The 19370-nt window shown below is 51.8% G+C and overlaps 1 protein-coding gene across 2 annotated transcripts; it reads left to right on the forward strand.

Annotated features, from left to right (window-relative positions):
• Positions 1–2210: 2210 nt before the first annotated feature.
• CCDC134 (coiled-coil domain containing 134) lies at positions 2211–19171 on the forward strand. 2 transcript variants are annotated; one of them, XR_013998302.1, is made up of 8 exons: positions 2223–2351; positions 3936–4054; positions 5132–5253; positions 5453–5537; positions 7654–7835; positions 8115–8186; positions 14137–14314; positions 18638–19171. XR_013998302.1 is itself a non-coding variant. In XM_081130253.1 (7 exons), exons 2-7 carry the CDS (start codon positions 3952–3954, stop codon positions 14260–14262), a joined length of 690 nt encoding a protein of 229 aa, XP_080986379.1. In that variant the 5' UTR covers positions 2211–2351; positions 3936–3951; the 3' UTR covers positions 14263–18108. The 2 variants fall into 2 exon arrangements, 1 of the variants encoding a protein (XP_080986379.1); XM_081130253.1 differs by lacking the exon at positions 18638–19171 and having other exon boundaries at positions 2211–2351; positions 14137–18108.
• The last annotated feature ends 199 nt before the right edge of the window (positions 19172–19370 follow it).

Raw genomic sequence — 19370 nt, forward strand, 5'->3', positions numbered from 1 at the left:
CCCAGGCTATGGGAAGATGTGACATCATGCTTCAGGACAGAGAGGTGCACTGTCTACAGCCCTGTCCTTTAAAGCAAGCAGGGTTTGATGAGAATAATTAGTGGTAGCAATTACAATGACTTGTTCTGTTTATTAAGATCCTACCAAGGGCCACATTATGTGCAGTGTATCTAATACAGCAGCTAGGAGTGTTAGTGTAGTTGTAACTTAGACCAGAGAGGTTAAATGACATGCCCAGGATCACATCAGGATTTGATCCCAGATTTCGGTTTCCAAAGCCACATCACCAAACTCAGGAAGGAGCTAGTCCTTCCCCAGGAGCTTTGGAGAAAGTCCCCCAGCCCAGTTGGTACAGGTGCTTCCTTCAGCCCAACATGGGAGGTGCTGGGTGACTGGCATGTCCCTGAGAAAGCCTGGGGTTGTGAGCAGTGGTCAGAGGCCCTCTGGGGGGTTGTGGTGCTCCAGAGACACTGATCAGCCAGTGTGTATGTGTGTGTATGGAGTATGTGCTTCCTCGCACCCCTACCGGCTGCCTTCCGGGCTCTCCTCTTTCCTTTTTCCTTGGAATAGTTCCCTGTTGTAGACAAGTACCTAGCCCAGGTGTTCAGGTGCCAATTTTAGAATTCAGCCCACTCTTAGGAGCACCTCTGTTCCTCTGACCGTTTCTACACTTTTGGGGCTCTGGAAAGGTGGTTCTCCCATGATTGACCCTACCTCTCTGATGTTCTCCTCTCATGTTTTGCTGTCAGCTGCCTGGGAGGGGTGGCTGTATCCCTGTCCCACATCAGAGGCTGACCCTCAACAATTGAAGGCCCAGAAATAGAGAGGACTGAGACCTGGTGAAGACGGGGCACAATGATTTGGGGAAATGGCTCATCTGGAGCCATTTACTCTCTTGTTGAATCAGGAAATAAAATGATACACTCACATGCCTGTGTGAGCACTCCAAAAACATTTGGTTATTAACTTATGTGGGCCTCTTCTAGCTGGTTCCTCAGCCAGGATGGGTGGCCTCCTCAGGGAAAGAGGGCTGGGATTTGTCCTCCTAACACATAAGGAGCACCAGTGCGAGCTGGTTGCCTTGGTTGTACCTAGAACACACTAGCTGGGCCATCCATCCTCAGGACTGGAAGGCAGAGAAAGGCCATGTGTTCTGTGCTGCTGTTATCCAAGTGCTCTGAGAGTCACTTTACCTGCTGCCTCACCACCTCTGGTGAAGGTGGAGAGAGGTATAATTTCCAGACAGGGAAGCTGAGCGGGTCAGATCCTTCTCAGCCTTCCTAGCAGAGCGGAACTGGCCCAGCCCTTCCCTGGCTAAAGTAGGTCCCTGTGTGCCTTTCTTTAACAGCCCTCCTTGGAGCTTGTACTTTGGACCTTGTTCTTACATACATGTGTGGTTTTGTTTTTTTAAGTATGTCTTTATTGATTTCAGAGAGGGAGGGAGAGGGAGAGAGAAAGATCAATGATGAGTCATTTATCAGCTACCTCCAGCACGCCCCCTGCTGGGGATCAAGCCCGCAACCCCTGCATGTGCCCTGACCACCCCAGAATCCAATAGTGATCTCCTGGATCCTAGGTCGATGCTCAACTGCTGAGCTTCGCTGGCCGGGCTGTGCGGTTCTGTCAGTGTCCGTGCTGCACAACTGCCCGCTCCTGTTCCGAGCTCAGCCCACTGGGCCTCGAGCCCCTTTCCCACCTGCCTGCCTATGAGGGCCCGCTGCCTGGAACTGGCTAGCCCACCCTTCCTTCTCGGGTACTGACCCTGCACAAGTGATCTGAACTCCACCCTAATGAACCGACGGAGAAGCCCCGGATGAACTGGGCTTAGAACTTGGTGGACCCAAGGGGAGAGCAGAGGATGTGCCAGCTCCGCACTGCTGGTTGCTTAAAAAAAACAAAGTGCTAGTCACGACCCACTAAACTGATCTTGATCTTGCCAAAACACTCAGCTGACAACAGTTTCGGGGAGGGCGCCCGGCCGGGTCAGGGCTCCAGTTTGCTGACGCGCCCTCTAAGTTGGACACCGACTTAACTTCCTCCAGCCAGACCTTTACCGAGCGCCACGCGCCCGAGCCCCGGCACAGGGCGGATGGAACACGAGTCTAGCTGCCCTCTCACGGTACCGGCGCCTGAGCCCGGCGGGGCGGAGCCGGAAGTGAGGTCATCGTCGCGGTGGTCGCGGCCCGCGCTCATTGGCCAGGAGTGGCGCGGTGGGCGGGACGGCGCCCGGCGGCCCCAGCGCGGCTGGTGGCGTGTGTTTTGGGGTTCCGCACCTTTGCCAGTCTCTCCGCGGACCTGCGAGCCCCACGCGGAGCGCCTGCCGTACTGCTCCTTCCGGCACTCCCGGCCCGGTAGGTGGGGGAGGGGTTGCCGGTCGTGTAGGCTCCCGGTAGGGGGGCTGGAGAACGAGGGTCCTCGAACCGGCTGCAGGGAGTGGGAGGTACGATTTGCCTCTTTTCTCCCCAAAGACTGGAGACAGCAACCGGGCTCCGCGAGCCCAGGTAGCCGGCCCAGGGCCCGCCACCGCCACGCCACTCTTGCCGAACGGGTTCAGAGTAGCTCACGGAGCTGGAGAGAGCTCTAGGGACTGGCGGGCGGGGAGCGGGATCGGCAGGCCGGCTGGGTGGGAGTAAGAAGGCTGAGTCCTCCCCGCGCAGCCCGGTTTTCCGGCTTGCTTTTCCCGCTCTTCCTCCAGTCATTACCCGCTGTCGGATATCTCCCTGGCCCCAAGTTCTCTAGCTTGTGTCCAGTTCCCTTGAGCCTGGAGGGTGACGTTGAAAGTTAGGGAGTACTGGGTGAACTTGGACTGCTTTTCATTCTCTGAGTTTCAGTTAGATCATCTGTGTGCGGTGGGGTTGGTTCTCTAGGTGGCCTCTGCAGGATCTGTCAGTAACTGAGCATCTCTCCCCTGGGCAGGTGTCCTGGTAGAAGAGTGGCCTGCTCCGAGATAGGCTGTGCTCATTTAGACTTGGTGTAGCCTGGGATAGCTGAGTGACTGGGCAGTTACCTCTCTTTTCTGTGCCTTGGTTCCCACATTGGTAAAACTGGGCCCCTGTCATCTGAGTCTGAGGCCTTCTTTGACCACTGAAACACTGCACCCCACCAAGTCCCTCTCATTCTCCTGTGCTGTTTTACAAGTTTATTGGCTATCTCTCGCTCCTACTGGGGAAGTAACTGCCATGAGTGCAGGCGGTTTTGTCTTACTCACTGCTGTAGTCCCAGCTCTAAAGCGGTGCCTAGAACATGGTGGGTACTAAAATCATTGTGAAACATTGCCTGAATAGGATAGGTGTTGCTTATGGTGCCCATGGTTCCAAAGTGAGTGAGTAGCATCCATTTACCCCAAGACCTCCCTGCCTCCCTTCTGCCCTGTGTCCTTTACAGAAGTCGGGGAAGGAGGGAAACACCAGAAGTTTGACATTCCGTCTGACTGCCTGGACCTCCTTGACCAGATACCTTCCCCGGGGCCAGGATGGAGAGTTGGGGTTGAGAAGGGAAGACATTGACCAGCCCCACCTTCCCCAGGCGCAGTGCCTCACCCAGTCCTCCCTCCCTGGAGCAGGGAGGTGATTTCCTTTTCCTGCTGTACAGTGAGGAAGCTGAGGCTTAGAGAGACTGGGCGGTTTGCTGCATGTTCCACGGTCAGGAAGAGAGAGGGCCCCAGCTCAGAGCTCCAGATGCTGACTACCGTGCTCTAAGCGTACCTGCATTGCTGACAGTTATCTTGCTCCCTCTTGCCTTCTGCCCATTGTCTTTATTCTGTGTCTGCTAGTCACAGGTCCTGGGCTAGGGACTGAAGCTCCAGGGCTTCCCAAAGTTGGATTCTTGGTATTTGGAGCCTATGCCATGTCAGGGGGAGTTGCCATTCACCTCACTCCGTTTTATAGAACACCAAGCTCCAGATCTCACCACCTTTCTCTGGGTTGCTCTCCTAGCTCCAGGGTCGTGGATATGGACCTTTTGCAGTTCCTGGTCTTCCTGTTTGTCCTGCTCATGTCTGGGACAGGAGTCACAGGCACCCTGAGGACCTCCCTGGACCCAAGCCTGGAGATCTGTATCCTTTGGGGTTGGAGGTGGAGTTAATGAGCTGTGCCTGAGGGGTTCTATAAATGAAGTCTCTATAATCACAAACCCTTGGGGCATTCTAGGAATGGATCAGGCCCCGCTGATGGGAACGGGAGAGAAAAGGTAAGGTAGTTTCATCAAACCTTAATCAAGTCCACTGTCTTCTGAGCCTCAGAGAAGGCAAGGCACATTTCTCAGAGCCATGAGGGCTCTGAGAATTGAACATATGTGCCTAGCACCTTGTGGTGAGACCCTGAGTGGGGACTGAGGCCCTGGCATACTGGGCCACCTACTCTGGTCAAGGCCTTGGGGACACAAAGATGAGTCAGGACCAGTCCCTGGCTTTGCAGCCTTCACAGGCCTCTCGTTTTACTTGGTGGTCACTGCTCTGATGGAACGTGGGAGAAACACTGCTCTGGCTTTAGAACCAGGTCCTAAAAGGACAAAAACTCTTAGATGCCCCGACTGGATGACTCAGTTGGAATGTCGTCCCGTACACCAAAAGTTTGCAGGTTCAATTCCTGGTCAGGGCACATACATAGGTTGCGAGTTTGATCCCAGGTTGGGGTGCATATGGTAGGCAGCTGATCGATGTTTCTCATATTGATGTTTCTCTCTGTGTCTGTCTCTTCCTTCCTCTCTCTCTAAAATTGATAAAAACATTCTCAGGTGAGGATTAAAAAACACACAAACTCATAGAGAAGGGTTGGGGGGCATCCCCGGCAGAGTGTACAGCGTGAGCAGAGGAGTGGAGGTTCTGGGGATAGTGAACGGCTGTGGGAGATGGCGGGCAGGCCATGGGAAGGGGAATTCAGGAGCCAGGTCCTGAAGGGTTGTGTTTAGGGGCTTGGGTATGGAATCCTCTGTAAACTAGACAAATGATACATTGCAGGATACGAACCTTCTCAGTTTGTTAGTTCCCTGGGTGTGTGGGGAGGAGGACCTCATACATGGGAGTCTGTGGCCTTTGCAGATATTGCTGGTCAGGAATGGGCCTTCTGGTTGCTACCACTGGATTATCCAGGCAGAAGTATTGGTGCCAGCTCCTTAACTTAATGCTGCTCAGACAAGAAGATGTTTGAGGTGAAGCGGCGGGAGCAGCTGTTGGCATTGAAGAACCTAGTACAGCTGGATGATGTCCACCAGCAGTACAAGATCCTTGATGTCATGCTCAAGGGGCTCTTTAAGGTGCATGCAGGCACAGGGCCGCTTGTGGCAGACCTAGTCTTTGGACACTGAAGGATGAGTAGGAGTTCCTTAAGGAGATGGTGTTCAGTTAGGGGGAACTGCGTGAACAAAAGATTTGAAGTAGGGTTTAAGTAAACTGGGCTGCGGCTGAGCTGTGAAGGCCTCTGCAAAGCCACTCAGCCAGGTGTGGTTCCCTCAGGTGCTGGAGGACTCCCGGACAGTGCTCATCGCTGCCGATGTGCTCCCAGACGGGCCCTTCCCCCAGGACGAGAAACTGAAGGATGGTATGTGGTCTTCCTGATCTCTCCCTTTCCTTCTCCCCACCACCTCGATCTTCTCTAGTTGTTTCTTCCCTCCTGTTTTTGTCACTCTTTTTTTCTCTCTGGAAATATCCTCTCACGGCACCTTCTGAGTGTTCCCCTTTGGTGGATAGGCACTTAGTACGTGGTTCTTTAAGAATTTCTGGGCTTCAGAGCCAATTTCTGTGTCCCTGACACAAATGTATTCCTTTGTGCTGTCCTGTGCTCAGAGCAGGGGAACCAGGGAGGAATCTCTGCCCACTACCACTCTAAGGATCCTTGCCTTCTCCACCACCCTGACCTTTGTGGTAGAGAAGGCAAGAATTCTTTTCATTTACAGGAGAAACAGGCCTACTGAAGTGACTGGACAGTGGGGGCAGTTACCCACACTCTTTTTAATTTTATTTTATTGATTGATTCTTAGAGGAAGAGAGAGAGAGAGACAGAGAGAGAGAAACATTGACTTGCTGTTCCACTTATTTATGCATTCATTGGTTGACTTTTGTATGTGCCCTGATGGGGATCGAACCAGCCACCTTGGTGCATCAGGACAACGCTCTAACCAACTGAGCTACTTGGCCAGGGCACACACTCTTTACAATTGTTCTAAAAGCCTCAACCTCCTATAAGATAAAAGAATATTCTGTGTCCCTTCATTCCTGCTTCCAAGAATTTCTCTCCAGTGGTAATTTTCCCATTAGCTGATGACATTGTAACAATAAAATTTCTTAGATTACACTGAGAGAGGTTGGAAGTAGCCTTTACATATTGAATGGTGGACACTTTTACAGATATCATCTCTAATCTCCACTATAACTGAGGAAGTTATATACATAACTTGGCTCTTAACCTATAAACCAAGCTCACCCCAGATTTCAAGATGGTTCTGAAGCCCAGGGATCCAGCCCCAGTTGGCTCAGGCCCAGCTTGGCATATCTTTGGAGGAGGCGGCTTATCTGTGTGTGTCGCCCGGCCAGTGCTGGTGAGGGCTGCCTGGGCCTTATCTGCAGGACATTTGAATAGGAGCTGCTGCCAGGGCTGGGTCTTTACTTATTCTTCATGCTAGCCTGGGTCAGGGGGATCTGCCACCATGATGGACACTAAACTCAGTCTAGACTGACCTGTTGACCAGAGGAAGGATATTAGTGAAGAAATTGATGAAATTCAACAAGGTCTCTGGGTGTATTGTATTGATGGTAACTTCCTGATGTAGAAGTTGTACAGTGGTTATGTACGGTGATAACAGTAGAGGAAGCCAAGTGAAGGAATTTTGTGGTGTATTGTATAAGTCTAAAATTACTTAAAAATAAGTACTTAAGCATTTAGCCTGGCTGGCATAGCTCAGAGGTTGAGCATCAACCTATGATACAGGAGATCGAGGTTCGATTCCCAGTCAGGGCACATGCCTGGGTTGTGGGCTTGATCCCCAGTAGGGAATGTGCAGGAGGCAGCTTATCAATGACTCATCATTGATGTTTCTATCTCTCTCCCTCTCCCTTCCTCTTTCTGAAATCAGTAAAGATATTTATACATTGTTTTAAAAAGAAGCATTTAAAATTAAATAAAATTGGAAGAGTATGTTTTAAAAACAAACCCTGACGTGTTCCCTGGCAATGCTAACAGACCTGACCCTGCACAAAAACTATGGTTGTGCTAATCAGGCTCTGGACATTTGGACACCAAGTTGGGGAGTGTAGGCCCCAGCAAAGCCTCATGTGATGCATATGCCTCCATGTGCAGAATGGCACCCACCTCTCTGGTGGTCCCCACAGCAAACAGGTCTTCTAAGCCATGAGATAATGGGGGAAGAGCACAGCCTTTGCAGTCTGACAGAACTGGGTTTGCAGCCTAGGTTTGCCACTCAATTTCTCTGTGTAAAATGGGAACAGCCGCCACATCTCCCTCTAAAGGTGGTTTGAGGATTCAGGGATGTGGTGGACATAAAGTCCTTAGCACGTAGTGCACATGTGGGCAGCAGGCAGCGGTCTCTTTTCCTAGTGGGCTTGGTGGGTTTGCCTCCATTCTCTGGGGGTGCCTAGGGATGGCCAAGAGGGAGTAGAAGGGCATCTGTGCTGGGCACTCAGCAGGTTCCTCTCACCAGCTTTTTCCCAGGTGTTGGAGAACACGGCCTTCTTCGGCGATGTGGTGCTGCGCTTCCCTAGGATCGTGCACCATTACTTTGATCACAACTCCAACTGGAATCTCCTCATCCGCTGGGGCATCAGCTTCTGCAACCAGTCGGGCGTCTTTGACCAGGGGCCCCACTCGCCCATCCTCAGCCTGGTAAGGGCTGGGATGGAGGCAGTTGGGAGCCCTGTCCCCCAGTGTCCTGTGAGCCTCGCAACTGCCTGTAGCTGGGCCTGAATGTCAGCTCTTGGTTGCATTTTCTGTGATAAGCCTCAGGGCACCTTGAGGTGCCATCTCAAGGGGTTCTCTGCTGACCTGGATCCCTATGTTTCATCACTTGGCCCATATTTGCCCAAGTCTTGATCCCTTGAGTGGCCCACTGGTGAGCAAGAGGCAGGAGAAGGCAGAGGATGACTAACTTTTCCTCATCTGCAGATGGCCCAGGAACTGGGGATCAGCGAGAAAGACTCTGACTTCCAGAATCCATTTAAAGTAGACCGCACAGAGGTGAGCTCTGGGGGCTTGTGGCTGTGTCTGCTCTGCCTCTGCTGGGCCACGGGAAGCCAGATCCTGTGGGGGTTGGGGTGCCTGGGGTGGAGTGTGAAGGCTTTGAACTTGGAGCCAGACATGCCCCAGTCTAGATCCAGCAACCATCACTCACTCACTGGTGCCTTTGGGCAAGCCACAGCCTTTGTCTTAGCCTTAGGCTGCCTGTCTATTCATGGGATGTGGATGCCAGCTGTTGGGGGGGCAGTCAGAGGCTGTGCACACACCCTTCTCAGTATATGATAGGCACCACATCAGGTAGATGTGAGGGAAGGCAGGAGAGGTCAAATTGTACTCTTCTCTGTCCTTGAGCCTCTGATCACCCAGCCGGGCTTCTGTCCTGCATTCCTGCACATGCTCTCCTAGGGTGCTGAGGTGGGCTCTCAGGGCTGCAGGCTGTGGGGTAGGATAACAGATAGGGTCACATAGAGTAAAGGAGAGGAGGTGATCAGAGGTGGTCAGAAGGGTAGGAAGGAAGGGCTGGAGGACTTGACTCCTCAAATCACAGGCTCACCCTGCTAATAAGGAGGGGAGGGGCATCAGGGTCTGTGAGGGCTCTCAGATTTTACACCCTGTTTGCAGGCTAACAAGCTCGCCTGCTGCTGTTTCATGGATACCGACATGTCAGAGGCATCAGAGTTTACTGCAGCAAAAGCAGTGTCAGACTGTTGGACTGGTCATGTGGGCTCCCCTTGTTCCCTGAGTCCCACGGGGGTGACACAGAGGGGCCCAGATGGATATCACACAAACAATGGGTCTGAATCATAGCTGAAGAATACAAAGCTTGGGGAATTCACCACTTTTTTTTTCCATCCTCACCCAAGGATATTTCTTCCATTGATTTTCAGAGAGAGTGGAAGGGAGAGAGAGAAACATCGACGTGAGAGAGACACATCGATTGGTTGCCTCCCACATGCCCCCTGACCGGGGCCAGAGATTGAGCCTGGAACCGAGGTGCATGCCCTTGGCCGGAATCCAACCTGGGACCCTTCAGTCCCTGGGCCAGTGTTCTAACCACTTTGCTAAAATGGCCAGGGCAGTTTACCACTTTTATAGTGAACAGAAGCAAACCTGCTCTTCATTTCAGGGGTGATAGATCACCTCATCCTTCAGGGTTCGCTGCAGACTCAATCCTGAGAAATGGCCCAGAGTGGTCAGGGCTTTGCATTCTTGATGTATGTATCCAGCAAGAACATGTAGGGATGCACAGGCCATTGTGGATTGCCTCCCCCACAGGCATCCCTCAGCCCTACATATCTTGGCTTAACTCAGATTTCCACATGAATATGCTATTCAGTCTATTAATCCAACTGATGGAGTCTAAAACTATATTTGTTTAATTGTTTCACTGCATTTAATTAAGGCTGCCCTCAACAAGACTAAGTAGCAGGATGAGGCCAGCCTGCAGTATTGGCCTCAGCCATGTGCTCCAGGGTCCTGGACTCAGCCGGCTGTGATCAGTTTGGGAGAACCAGTAGGTCTTATTTTAGACAATTGGATGTGGTCTAAGGCCAATCTATTATTCATTACCCCCCACACAAGAGTTTAGACTGACCTGCTGATCTTTATGTTATTACCAGTAATTACAAGGGCAATAGATGTACCCACAGCAACCCTCATCCCCAGTGGAGAGAAACTCTGTGGCCCACTGTCTCCCACATGTTACACTGGATTGGGGTCACCATTACATTCTTTGGCTGAATCCCAAGTGTCAGTGTGGATTTGCAGCCTCAGCTGACCCACATGATAGAACCCCAGGCCACTGAGGCATCAGGAGAAGGAGCTGGATTTGTACCTGTCAGATTGAAGCAAGTTTGGACTGGCATGTGTGTCTGCACAGGGTCACTTCAGGAGCTGCCTTTGATGGCATCAGGCACACCAGAATAGTTCAGTGATCATATGGTTGAGAATGACACATCCAGCAGCTGGTCAGATTGTCATCTGCAGCTGCCACTTGCTTGAGCAGATTCTAGGATTGTTTTGCCAAGTGGTGGTGCTGGATAAAAGGCACAGAGAGGATTAATTGTCCCCTACACCCCCTGGGATCTAAGGCACTCTCCCTAGATGCTGGGATTATTGCTACAAAATTTGTGTGTCACTTCCCAGGACCTATAATTTCACTTTTTCACTAATCATCCCCTACTCTTACCTAGATCTTTGTCTACAAGGGTCATATGTGAATGGGACAAGGGCATTTTTACAAAATTTTCAGAGGCATATCTTGGTCCACATGGGCCACGGTTGGGGGAGTTGGCAAGGAACATACTCAACCAATGGTCATTATCCTAATGATCTTGGGCCATACTGTTCCAACCTAGGACTCCAGGTAGTCAAACCAAAACTAGAGAGTCAGCTTTGTGCCAATCCATGGTGGCAGGTGTGTAGCTTTATCTAGTACGATGATGCATTTAGGTGGTAATGACTGCCATCTGGGTAGATTTGATCAACAGTTTGATTCTGGTCAGTATCACCAGAGAAGGGGCCTTACTGTGGGCATCTAAGTGAGTGACTCAGACTGTCCAGTTGTCAGCCACAATTTGTTTCCACAGTTCATGGACCCAAAAAGGGATGACTGTCTGATCTGCCAGTCTGTAGTCTTATGAGTGGTAAACCAGATGGCTAGGACACTGACAACAGTAAAAATATAACATGCCTGGTCATTAGGAGTATTGTCTAGGCAAAGGTGACGACTTTTAATTCAGATCAGTGTCTGGCTGGCCTTTGTGGCAGCTGGTCTTTCATTGTTGTCACTGGGGCTGATGGCTGCTGCCACCCATAGACAGCTATGTCAAGGGTCCCCAAAACTACCCCATGGTTGATGATGTGCTAGGACTCAGTGTATGATCGTGCTCATGGCCATGATTTATTACAGTGAAAACACAGTAAGCAAAATCAGCAAAGGGAAAAGGCACATGGGCAGTGTCTGAGGGAAACCAGGCACGAGCTCCCAAGAGTCCCCTCCCAGTGGAGTCGCAAGGCATGCCTAATTCCCCCAGCAACACGTGACAACACGTGTGAAACACTATCAGGGCAGCTTATTACAGACTCAGTGTCCAGGGGTTTTATTGGGAGCTGGCTGGTCCTGTGGCACCCTCTGCCTGGCACATACCAGAATTCCAGGCCCCCAGAAGGAAAGCAGGTGTTCAGCATAAATGACAGACAGCTCAGGCACAGTGAGCCACCCCTATCAATTAGGGTGGTAGGAGCCCTCACAGAATCTGAGTTCCCAGACACCAGCTAAGGGCCAACCTGGGAAGCAGGCCTTTCAGAAATACCAGTCAGGTGCGCTCTGTTAACTCTCCTGCACAGCACCATTTCCTAGCGATTCAGCTGAACTATCAGTGGACCAAGACTGAGTATTTAGGGTAACTTCTGAATTGAGGGCCTTGTTGAGCCAGTGGCTTTTTCACCCCTTCATGTAAATCCAAGGTGACATGTTCCCCAAAGTTGCTTCCTGCAATCATGGTCCTGATACATGGCCCCAGTAAGGAACAGTCAGGGCTGTATTCTTGGGATACCTAGCAAAAGCATGCAGGGGTGCTCAAGACCATGGCATGTTGCCTCTCCCAGTGCGGGAGCGCCCATAGGGATGCTGGTGGGGAGGCTCCTGTGCTTTTCCCTTTGGGAGTTGATGTGGCTTGAACTGGGTGACAACAGTGGGGCTGGTGAGGAATGGTAAGATTCTGGTTCTGTTTTGAAGGTAGAGCCAATAGGATTTGCTAAGGAAGCAGATGTGGAGTGAGCGACAAGCATTAAGGGTGACTTGAAGATTTTTGGCCTAAGCGTGTGGAAGAATGGAGCTGCCATTTTCTAAAATGGGCAGACCGTGGTGGGAGCACGTTGAGGGCTGGGTCGGGGATCAAGACTGTTTCTGGACCTGGTGAACATCTGAATGATGTCAAGTAGGCAATTGGCTATCTGACTCGATTTCAGGGGAGAGGTTGAAGCTCAAGCTACAACTGTGTCATGCATATGAAGAAAATACCAAAATCTGTGGCCCAAAATCTGGGGGGGTGAGTGGTAAGGGCAGATAGAGAAGCCGTCTGAGGCCTGAGATGTGGCTGCACTGAGAAGTTGGGGGAACGAGGGTGAACTAGCAAAGAAGGAACAGGCAGCAGGAGAGGAGCGAACCTGAGGCTCGTTTCCCAGAGGCCACATGGGGAAAGTTACAGGAAGGAGTGATGGGCCCATCAAACCCTGCTGGAAGGTCAAGGAAGATGAGGCCTGAGAACCAGCCACTGGATTTAGTAATAGGGAGGCCATCCGAGGTCCTAACAAAGGCTGCTTGGGTGGAGGGGTGATAATAAAAGATTGGATTTCAAGAGAATGAGGGGAAAGGAAGTGGGAGCAGGAAGTATAGACAACCCTTTTGAAGAGTTTGTTTTCAAGGGGCGCAGACCAGTGGGAGAGTAGCTGGAGGGCAGTGTGGGTTCGAAGCGGAATTTAGTCGGACAGGAGAGACTAGCATGTCTGCCTGTTGATGGGAACAACCCATTAGGGAAGAAGAACTGATGATGTGGGGGTGGGAGAGTTGCTCCATTGCCAGGCAGCATGAAGGGCCCACTTGAGTTTAGCGTCAGGAATTTAAAGGAGGCTTTAGCCAGGCCTGGTGGGGAAGGGATCAGGAAAGGGATGGGCAGTGTTTCTCTTCTGCCCCAACTAGACTTGGCTCCCCTGGTGAGGCTGAGCCACCTGGGGATGATGAGGCCAGGATCCCTTTACTGGCCATTCCCCAGCCAGAGCCAGAAGGTATGGGAGAGGCCTGAGGGGTCTGCCAGCTCCTCATCTCCAAGCGGACCAGAAAATTAATTCGTAAGGATAGGAGGTAGAGTGTGGTAGGGGAAGCACTTCATGAGGACAGCGATGCTGGAAGGGGACTGGGTTTTGGGGAGATGAGCCATGCCAAGTTGCGGGGGATCACTTGGGACATCCCAGTGGAGGTGCCAGGCAGGCAAGTAGATATGGAGGTACACATTTAAGGGTGTAACTGGCCATATAGACATAATAGAAGCCATGGGTTTGGAGAGAGCAGGGGGGGAAGAGTGCAGGGCCTAGGGCTGCACTTGAAGGGTGTCTCCACCTGAGTCCTCCCACCCCTGCTCACCCCATGTTCCCATTTCCTCACTGGGCACCACCATCCCCCGGCTGTGGATGTCCTGAGCCTGGCACTGCAGCCTTTGCTTCCACTCCCTTTCCAGGGTCTGTCAGTTTGACCTCTGATCCACCCGCCTCCTTTGCGCTCCTTCCCGAGACAGGATGCCTGCTGTCTCTCATTCTTGCTGGCTGCTCCCCTCGTCCTCAGGGGTATGGCAGCCAGGGCTTGTGGGGGGAGGGGGTCTGTGGTTGTTGGGCACTCAGCTCCCCCACCGCCCCCCCCCAAGTCTGTTGTTCCTCTGATGCCGGTGTTTATTCACACCTCCAGACCGGTTCCTCTGCCTGGAATGTCCTCCTTCCCTCATCCTGTTTGCTGTCAACCTCTCTTTTTAAAAAAAAAAGTTTTTATTGATTTCAGAGGGAGAGAGAGAGAAATTTCAGTGATGGGAGAGTCATTGATCGGCTGCCTCCTGCATGCCCACTACGGGGCGGGGGGGAGGCCGGGGGGGGGGGGGGCAGATTGAGCCTGCAACCCAGGCACGTGCGGGAATCGCACCTTGATTTCCTGGTTCATGGGTCAATGCTCAGCCTCTGAGCCTCCGGCAGGGCGTGCTGCTCTCAGCCCCTGGCTTATCTTTCAGGACCCACTTAGGTGTTGTCCCCAAGCCCATTTAACCATTTCCGTGTCTGCTTGGCTTCCTGAGGGCAGGGCCTGCGTCTCAGCAACCGTCCTGTCCTTGCAGCCCAGCCCTCAGCTGCCTGTCTCAGTAAACTGCTGCCAGTGGACTGAACTAGACCACTCTGCTCTTCCCCCCAGTCCATTTCTAGCACCGACCCTTTCCAGAAGGCCCTGAGAGAAGAGGAGAAGCGCCGGAAGAAAGAGGAGAGGCGGAAGGAGATCCGAAAAGGCCCTCGAATCTCGCGATCCCAGTCTGAGTTATAGCCCCGTTGCAGCCCGGGGTTCAAGGGGCCGTGAGGAGGACAGCGTGGCCAAGGTGAAGCAGCACTGACTGGTTGGTGGTGAGAGCTGGCCCCTGTGAGAGGGGAGGCCATGTTTGCTTCGTCCCCTGGAGCTGGCTTTGAGCCCAGCTGAAGGCACTGGGCCACAGAGAGCTGGATTTCTTTCCACGGGCCTCCCTGGAGGGGGCATTGAGGGGACCTTCAGAGGACACTGTGCTGAAAATCTAACCCTCTGGAGATGCTGGGGAGGTAGGAGTGGATCCTCCCGGTGGGTTAGGACTGATGGCTCACTGCTGCCCTTCATGGGGAGGTAGCAGAACTAGGCTCTGAGCCACGTGTGGAGGTGCCACACCTGCTGCTGGCTCCAGTGTGTCACTGAGCCACATGGCACAAGTTCTAGCCCTCTGCAGAGACACAATAAAAGCAAACCCTCTGGGCAAATCACAGTTGGTTTGGGCCCCGGGTAGCTGTGAGGCCCTTTACCCAGGCAGGTGGCGAGGGGCCTGGGTTGGGGAACCAGAGGCCCTCTGAGTTGCAGAGAGTACCTTAGAGTATGTTCCCATCTCATCATGGGAGCCCCAGGCTCTGGTGGGGCAGCAGAGCAGGGGCTTGGCTTAGGCGTCCTAATCCCTTCTCAGTACTGTCCTTGACGAAGGATCAGTGTTGGAAAGGGACTGGAAGTGTCCTGGGAGGGTGTTTATCCAAGATGATCTTGGGGCAACATGATCTCTATCCTCAGCTATCTGGGAACAGTCATATAGCAGCAACTTGTCCTCTCTGGCAGTGCTGGGGGACCCTCAGCCTGTGGGCAGAGGCTTGGGGACAAGCTCTGCAGAAGACTGCACTTTGTAATGGCAGGGCTGCCCCAAGCTGGATCATCTAGACAGTGAGCTCTCCGGCTTAGGAGGTATGCAAGCAGAGACCCATGTTCACAGGGCAGGGAAGCTGCAGAGGCCCTAAGTGAGCAGCTGCCCTTCAGTCATGCTCTTCACTGGCAGGGAGGGAGAGGCTCTGGTGGGAATTCTAGTTCTGTCTCTTTGACCTTGCCAACCCAGGGTCTGCTAAAAAGGGGAGAGCGAAGCATCGCAGAACTCACCACCACCACCTAAGGGAGACCCAAGTCTTGTCTCAGCCCATCAGACTTGCTGAGTGACCCTGGCTCCCCTTTTCTTTGCTGTCATTTCATTGGTAAAGTGAATTTGATGACGTCTGAATTGCCTGCTCAGCCCTGAACATTTTCCTCTAAGGCTGGGTCTGGCTTCTCAGTGACACACATTCTCTGCTGGTTCTTCATTCATCCCCTAAATTTGCTGCACCCACTGTAAGCACAGCCAAAGAGGAGCCCAGTCTTACCTGTCTTCACCTCTGCCCCGTCTGGTACCTTCATTCTCCTGGGCTCTTCCTTCTACACCTTCAGCCTCTCTCCATCTTGGTTGATACCTTCCTCTCCATCTTCAGGTGCTGCCAACTTCCAAGTTTTCCCATCTGACACCTTCAGAGAAACAAACAGAGCCACCCTGCTCCCCCCCCCCTCTTTTCCTTTGCTCCACTGCTGATTGTTGTGGTCATTTGTTCCCGGAACTCCACCGTGAGTCATACTGTCCACCTCCCCTGCTGGGAACTGTACCCTAGGGTACTTGTTTGTCCAGCCTCCTTGCAGCCAGCATTCAGTTCTGTGACTGAAGTGGCACCAACCAGATCCACCAGCCTGTGTGAGTGGTGCTGGTGGAAGCAGTGGCCACAGGGGACATGAGGATTCCTAGTGGACAGGCCAGCTCCAGGGGTGTCTAATGGTGGCAACAGTGATGTCTTCAGTGGTGTTTTCAGCATGGTCTCGGACAGAGTTCCTGTCTGTTGAGCTTCCAGGCCCGATCTGAGATATCTGGAAAATCTGGGAGCTCCCAATATCCCCTGAGGCAGGGCCTCTCAACAGTGCCACTGCTTACATTTGGGACGAGATAATTCTTTGTTGCGAATGGGAGGAGGTCTGTGTGTGTTACTAGAGATTTAGCAGTGTTCTTGGCCTCCACTCACTACATGTCTGCAGTAATTTCCTAGTTATGACAACCGAAAATGTCTCTAGACATTGCTAGATGTCCCCTGGGGTGAAAAGCTCCCTGGCCTACACCCTTCTTCCTCCTTATCTCAGCCCTACATCTTCTGCTGCTGTCCCCAGTCACTGCCCACAGAGAGGTGCTGACAGTTCCTGAGGATCCTCCCAGGCTTCTGGGCCACCATGCTGTTGTTCTCTGCCCTTGGTCTGAGTCTGCTCTGTCTCTTCCCGATTTCTCCTTCCTCACCTGCACCCTAAATAGTTTATTGGCTTAATCTCGCCTCTGCTCTTTTTGACGTCTGTATCCTCTAAGACCACTAAGCTGATGGCACTTGCCCTGTCGCCACGTGATAACCCTCAGTCCTTACGTTTCAACTTATCCAAAACCAAATGTTATTTCCCACCCTGAAGCCTCACCTCTGTGTCAAACTGTGGTACCTGCTCTTGCTTAATCCTGAAGGAAACGATATCTGAGCTGAATGCTGAAAGATTGGGGGAGGGGGAAGGACACAGGCACCATGAGCAGAGGCCTAAAAGGGGAGGCATCAAAAGTAGTAAATGAAAAACATGCAACGTTCTCTTCTGTGGCCTGTAGATAAGTGCCCAGTCCATGGCAGGTGTCTGGATGTACTGGGCATCCAGTTCAATCCCTCCCTTTTCATACGAAGAACCCAGGTCCTAAGGAGTGACTCGTCTGAGGCTGCTCCACCTCTGGGATCCAGCCTCAGTTCTCCCAGTCAAGGCAAGGTACCAACTGGAAGAGCTGTTAAGTTAGGTGAGATCCAGGGCCAGAGGGAAAATGTCTGTTTTGCTGAGGCTGGGCCCAGTGCCACCACCTTTCTTCTGCAGTTTCTACTGAGCTTCATTTCTGCCCCCTCAGGCTACTTTGCTAGGAATGAGGGCCTCTGGGCAGTTGTGTTCCCATCTGGGAACAGTTGTGTCCACCTACCTGACCTGGTGCTCCTATGGCCTTCTGTGTGGGGCTACTGAGACTGTGGGATGGGAGGGCACTGGACCAAAGTGAGTCATAGGGTAGGCCAGCAGATGGTCACACCCCCCCAGTGTGGGGAGCCCTGTGAGAGCCACTGAAAGGTGTAGCTGGTCTCATTGTCCAGCTCAGTGCTCTGTCCAGGGCAGGGCCACAGGGTTTGGTTTTCTGTTTCAGGGTAAGACCAGAATAATCAACACCAACTCTCTAGTCTGTAAACAGTGAGAACATTCCTGCATTCCTGTCTCCCCCCCCCCAATAAGGCTATTTATGTTATACAAGTTCATTATAAAAAGTATACTGAAATGTCAAGAAGAAATTCACCCTAAACCCACCATTCCCATAACCGTGACTGACAGTCAACTGTTGGGCCTCCCATCCATTTTCCCTTCATGTGAGCACATAGATCGCTGTTTTTTCTATTATAATAGCTACCTTGTGCCAGCACTTACTAATATGCCAGGCTTTATGACAAGTGCTCGCTGGCAGCAGCTTCTGCTGCCTCGGCCCTTGTCCATGTTGTCTGTTGCCCCAGCTACACCATACACAGGTCTCTCCTCATAATTTTAGGTTTCATCTTAAATGTCAGAGGCCATTCTTGACATCCCAAGTCAGAGTCATTGATACAGTTTCATCACACCCATTACTTTTCTTTGATCACTTGTACTATTATCATTTCTTTTTATGTTGATTTGTTTAATGTCTGTTCACTAGACTGTAAGCTCTCAGGGCAGAACTATTTCTGTTTGCCTGCCACAGAGGTGTGCAATAAATATCAAATGAATGTGCAGATGATCCCATTTAATCCTCACAACTATGCGGGAACACTATTCCTATTTTAGAGATGGCAGAATGAAGGCTTAGAACAGTTAAACTGTTCAAGGTCACACTGCATAAGTAGGTCTATATGTTTGCTTCCACACAGCCTGTGTGCTCATAAGTCTTGACCACAGAGGAGCAGCTGCCTCTTACACTTATAGGGAATATACTTCTCCCTTTTAACAATATATTATGAAAGTCTGTTGATAGCTATGCATTTATCTATGTAATGTTTGATGATGCCATGGTATTCCACTGTGTGGCTGTAATCCCTTATTGGGTGTTAGACAGACGTGAGCAGAGCAAGGACAGTGGGCCAGGTACAGGGACTCACCAGGGCAGAAAGCCCCAGATGCCTAGCAAGGGGCAAAACTAGGAAAACAAGAACCTTGTCCCCAGGCTAACCTGTCCTCCCCCAGCATATTGCTGGTCACAGGGTTTATACCCCCTTAAAGTTTCCTCTCTAAAGATAGTATCTAAGCATCAGTTGTATTTCAGCTCCAGGCCCTGAAAAGCAGCAACACCAAAGGGGCACCCGTGGCTGCCTCAGGACCGGCTACATTGATGACACCTCCCCCGCTCCTTGCCCCGACCAATCAGTGAAGACCACAGGACCCTGAAAGAGCCCACCTGGAAAGTTGAATATTCTATTGAGACCTCCCCTAAGATTTCCACCTGCAAGAAAGAAATATGCTCAGGACAAAGGACCAGTATGTGCTCTGCCAGCGTCATCTCCTTCCCCCTTCCCTTGGAGGGGACCCCAGAGACTTGCAACCAGGGGAGAGATGGGCAGCGGCAGCTCATCCCACTTACCCCCTGAACCTGTCTCCAAGGCTCCCCTTCTGACTTCTCTGTGAGCCAAGGCAGCCCAGCCTGGGCTCTCCTGTTGTTCTATGCCCCTCCCTGTTTCACTGTCCCAAGTATATTTGCTGCCATCATGGACCCAATCCCCTCTGACTCAGTGCTGAGTAGCCCTGCCCTCTGGATATACCCATCCCACATTCCCTTTTCCTTAAATTCAATTTTTCTTTACCCTCTGAGATAGCTATTTAGCCTGGCCGCACACCACCTACGATAACCTTACATTGGGCTTCCCAATTTTCCAGTCACAGACTGCGGGATGAACGTCTATGACACACATACTTGGGTCCTTCTTTGAGCACTGGTACTTCTATTCCTTAGGATAAACTAGACATTTGCACATTTGTTTACATCGTGACCAGCTGCAAAA

The sequence above is a fragment of the Miniopterus schreibersii genome (genome assembly GCF_964146895.1).
Source record: "Miniopterus schreibersii genome assembly, chromosome: 2".
Classification (NCBI taxonomy): domain Eukaryota; kingdom Metazoa; phylum Chordata; class Mammalia; order Chiroptera; family Miniopteridae; genus Miniopterus; species Miniopterus schreibersii.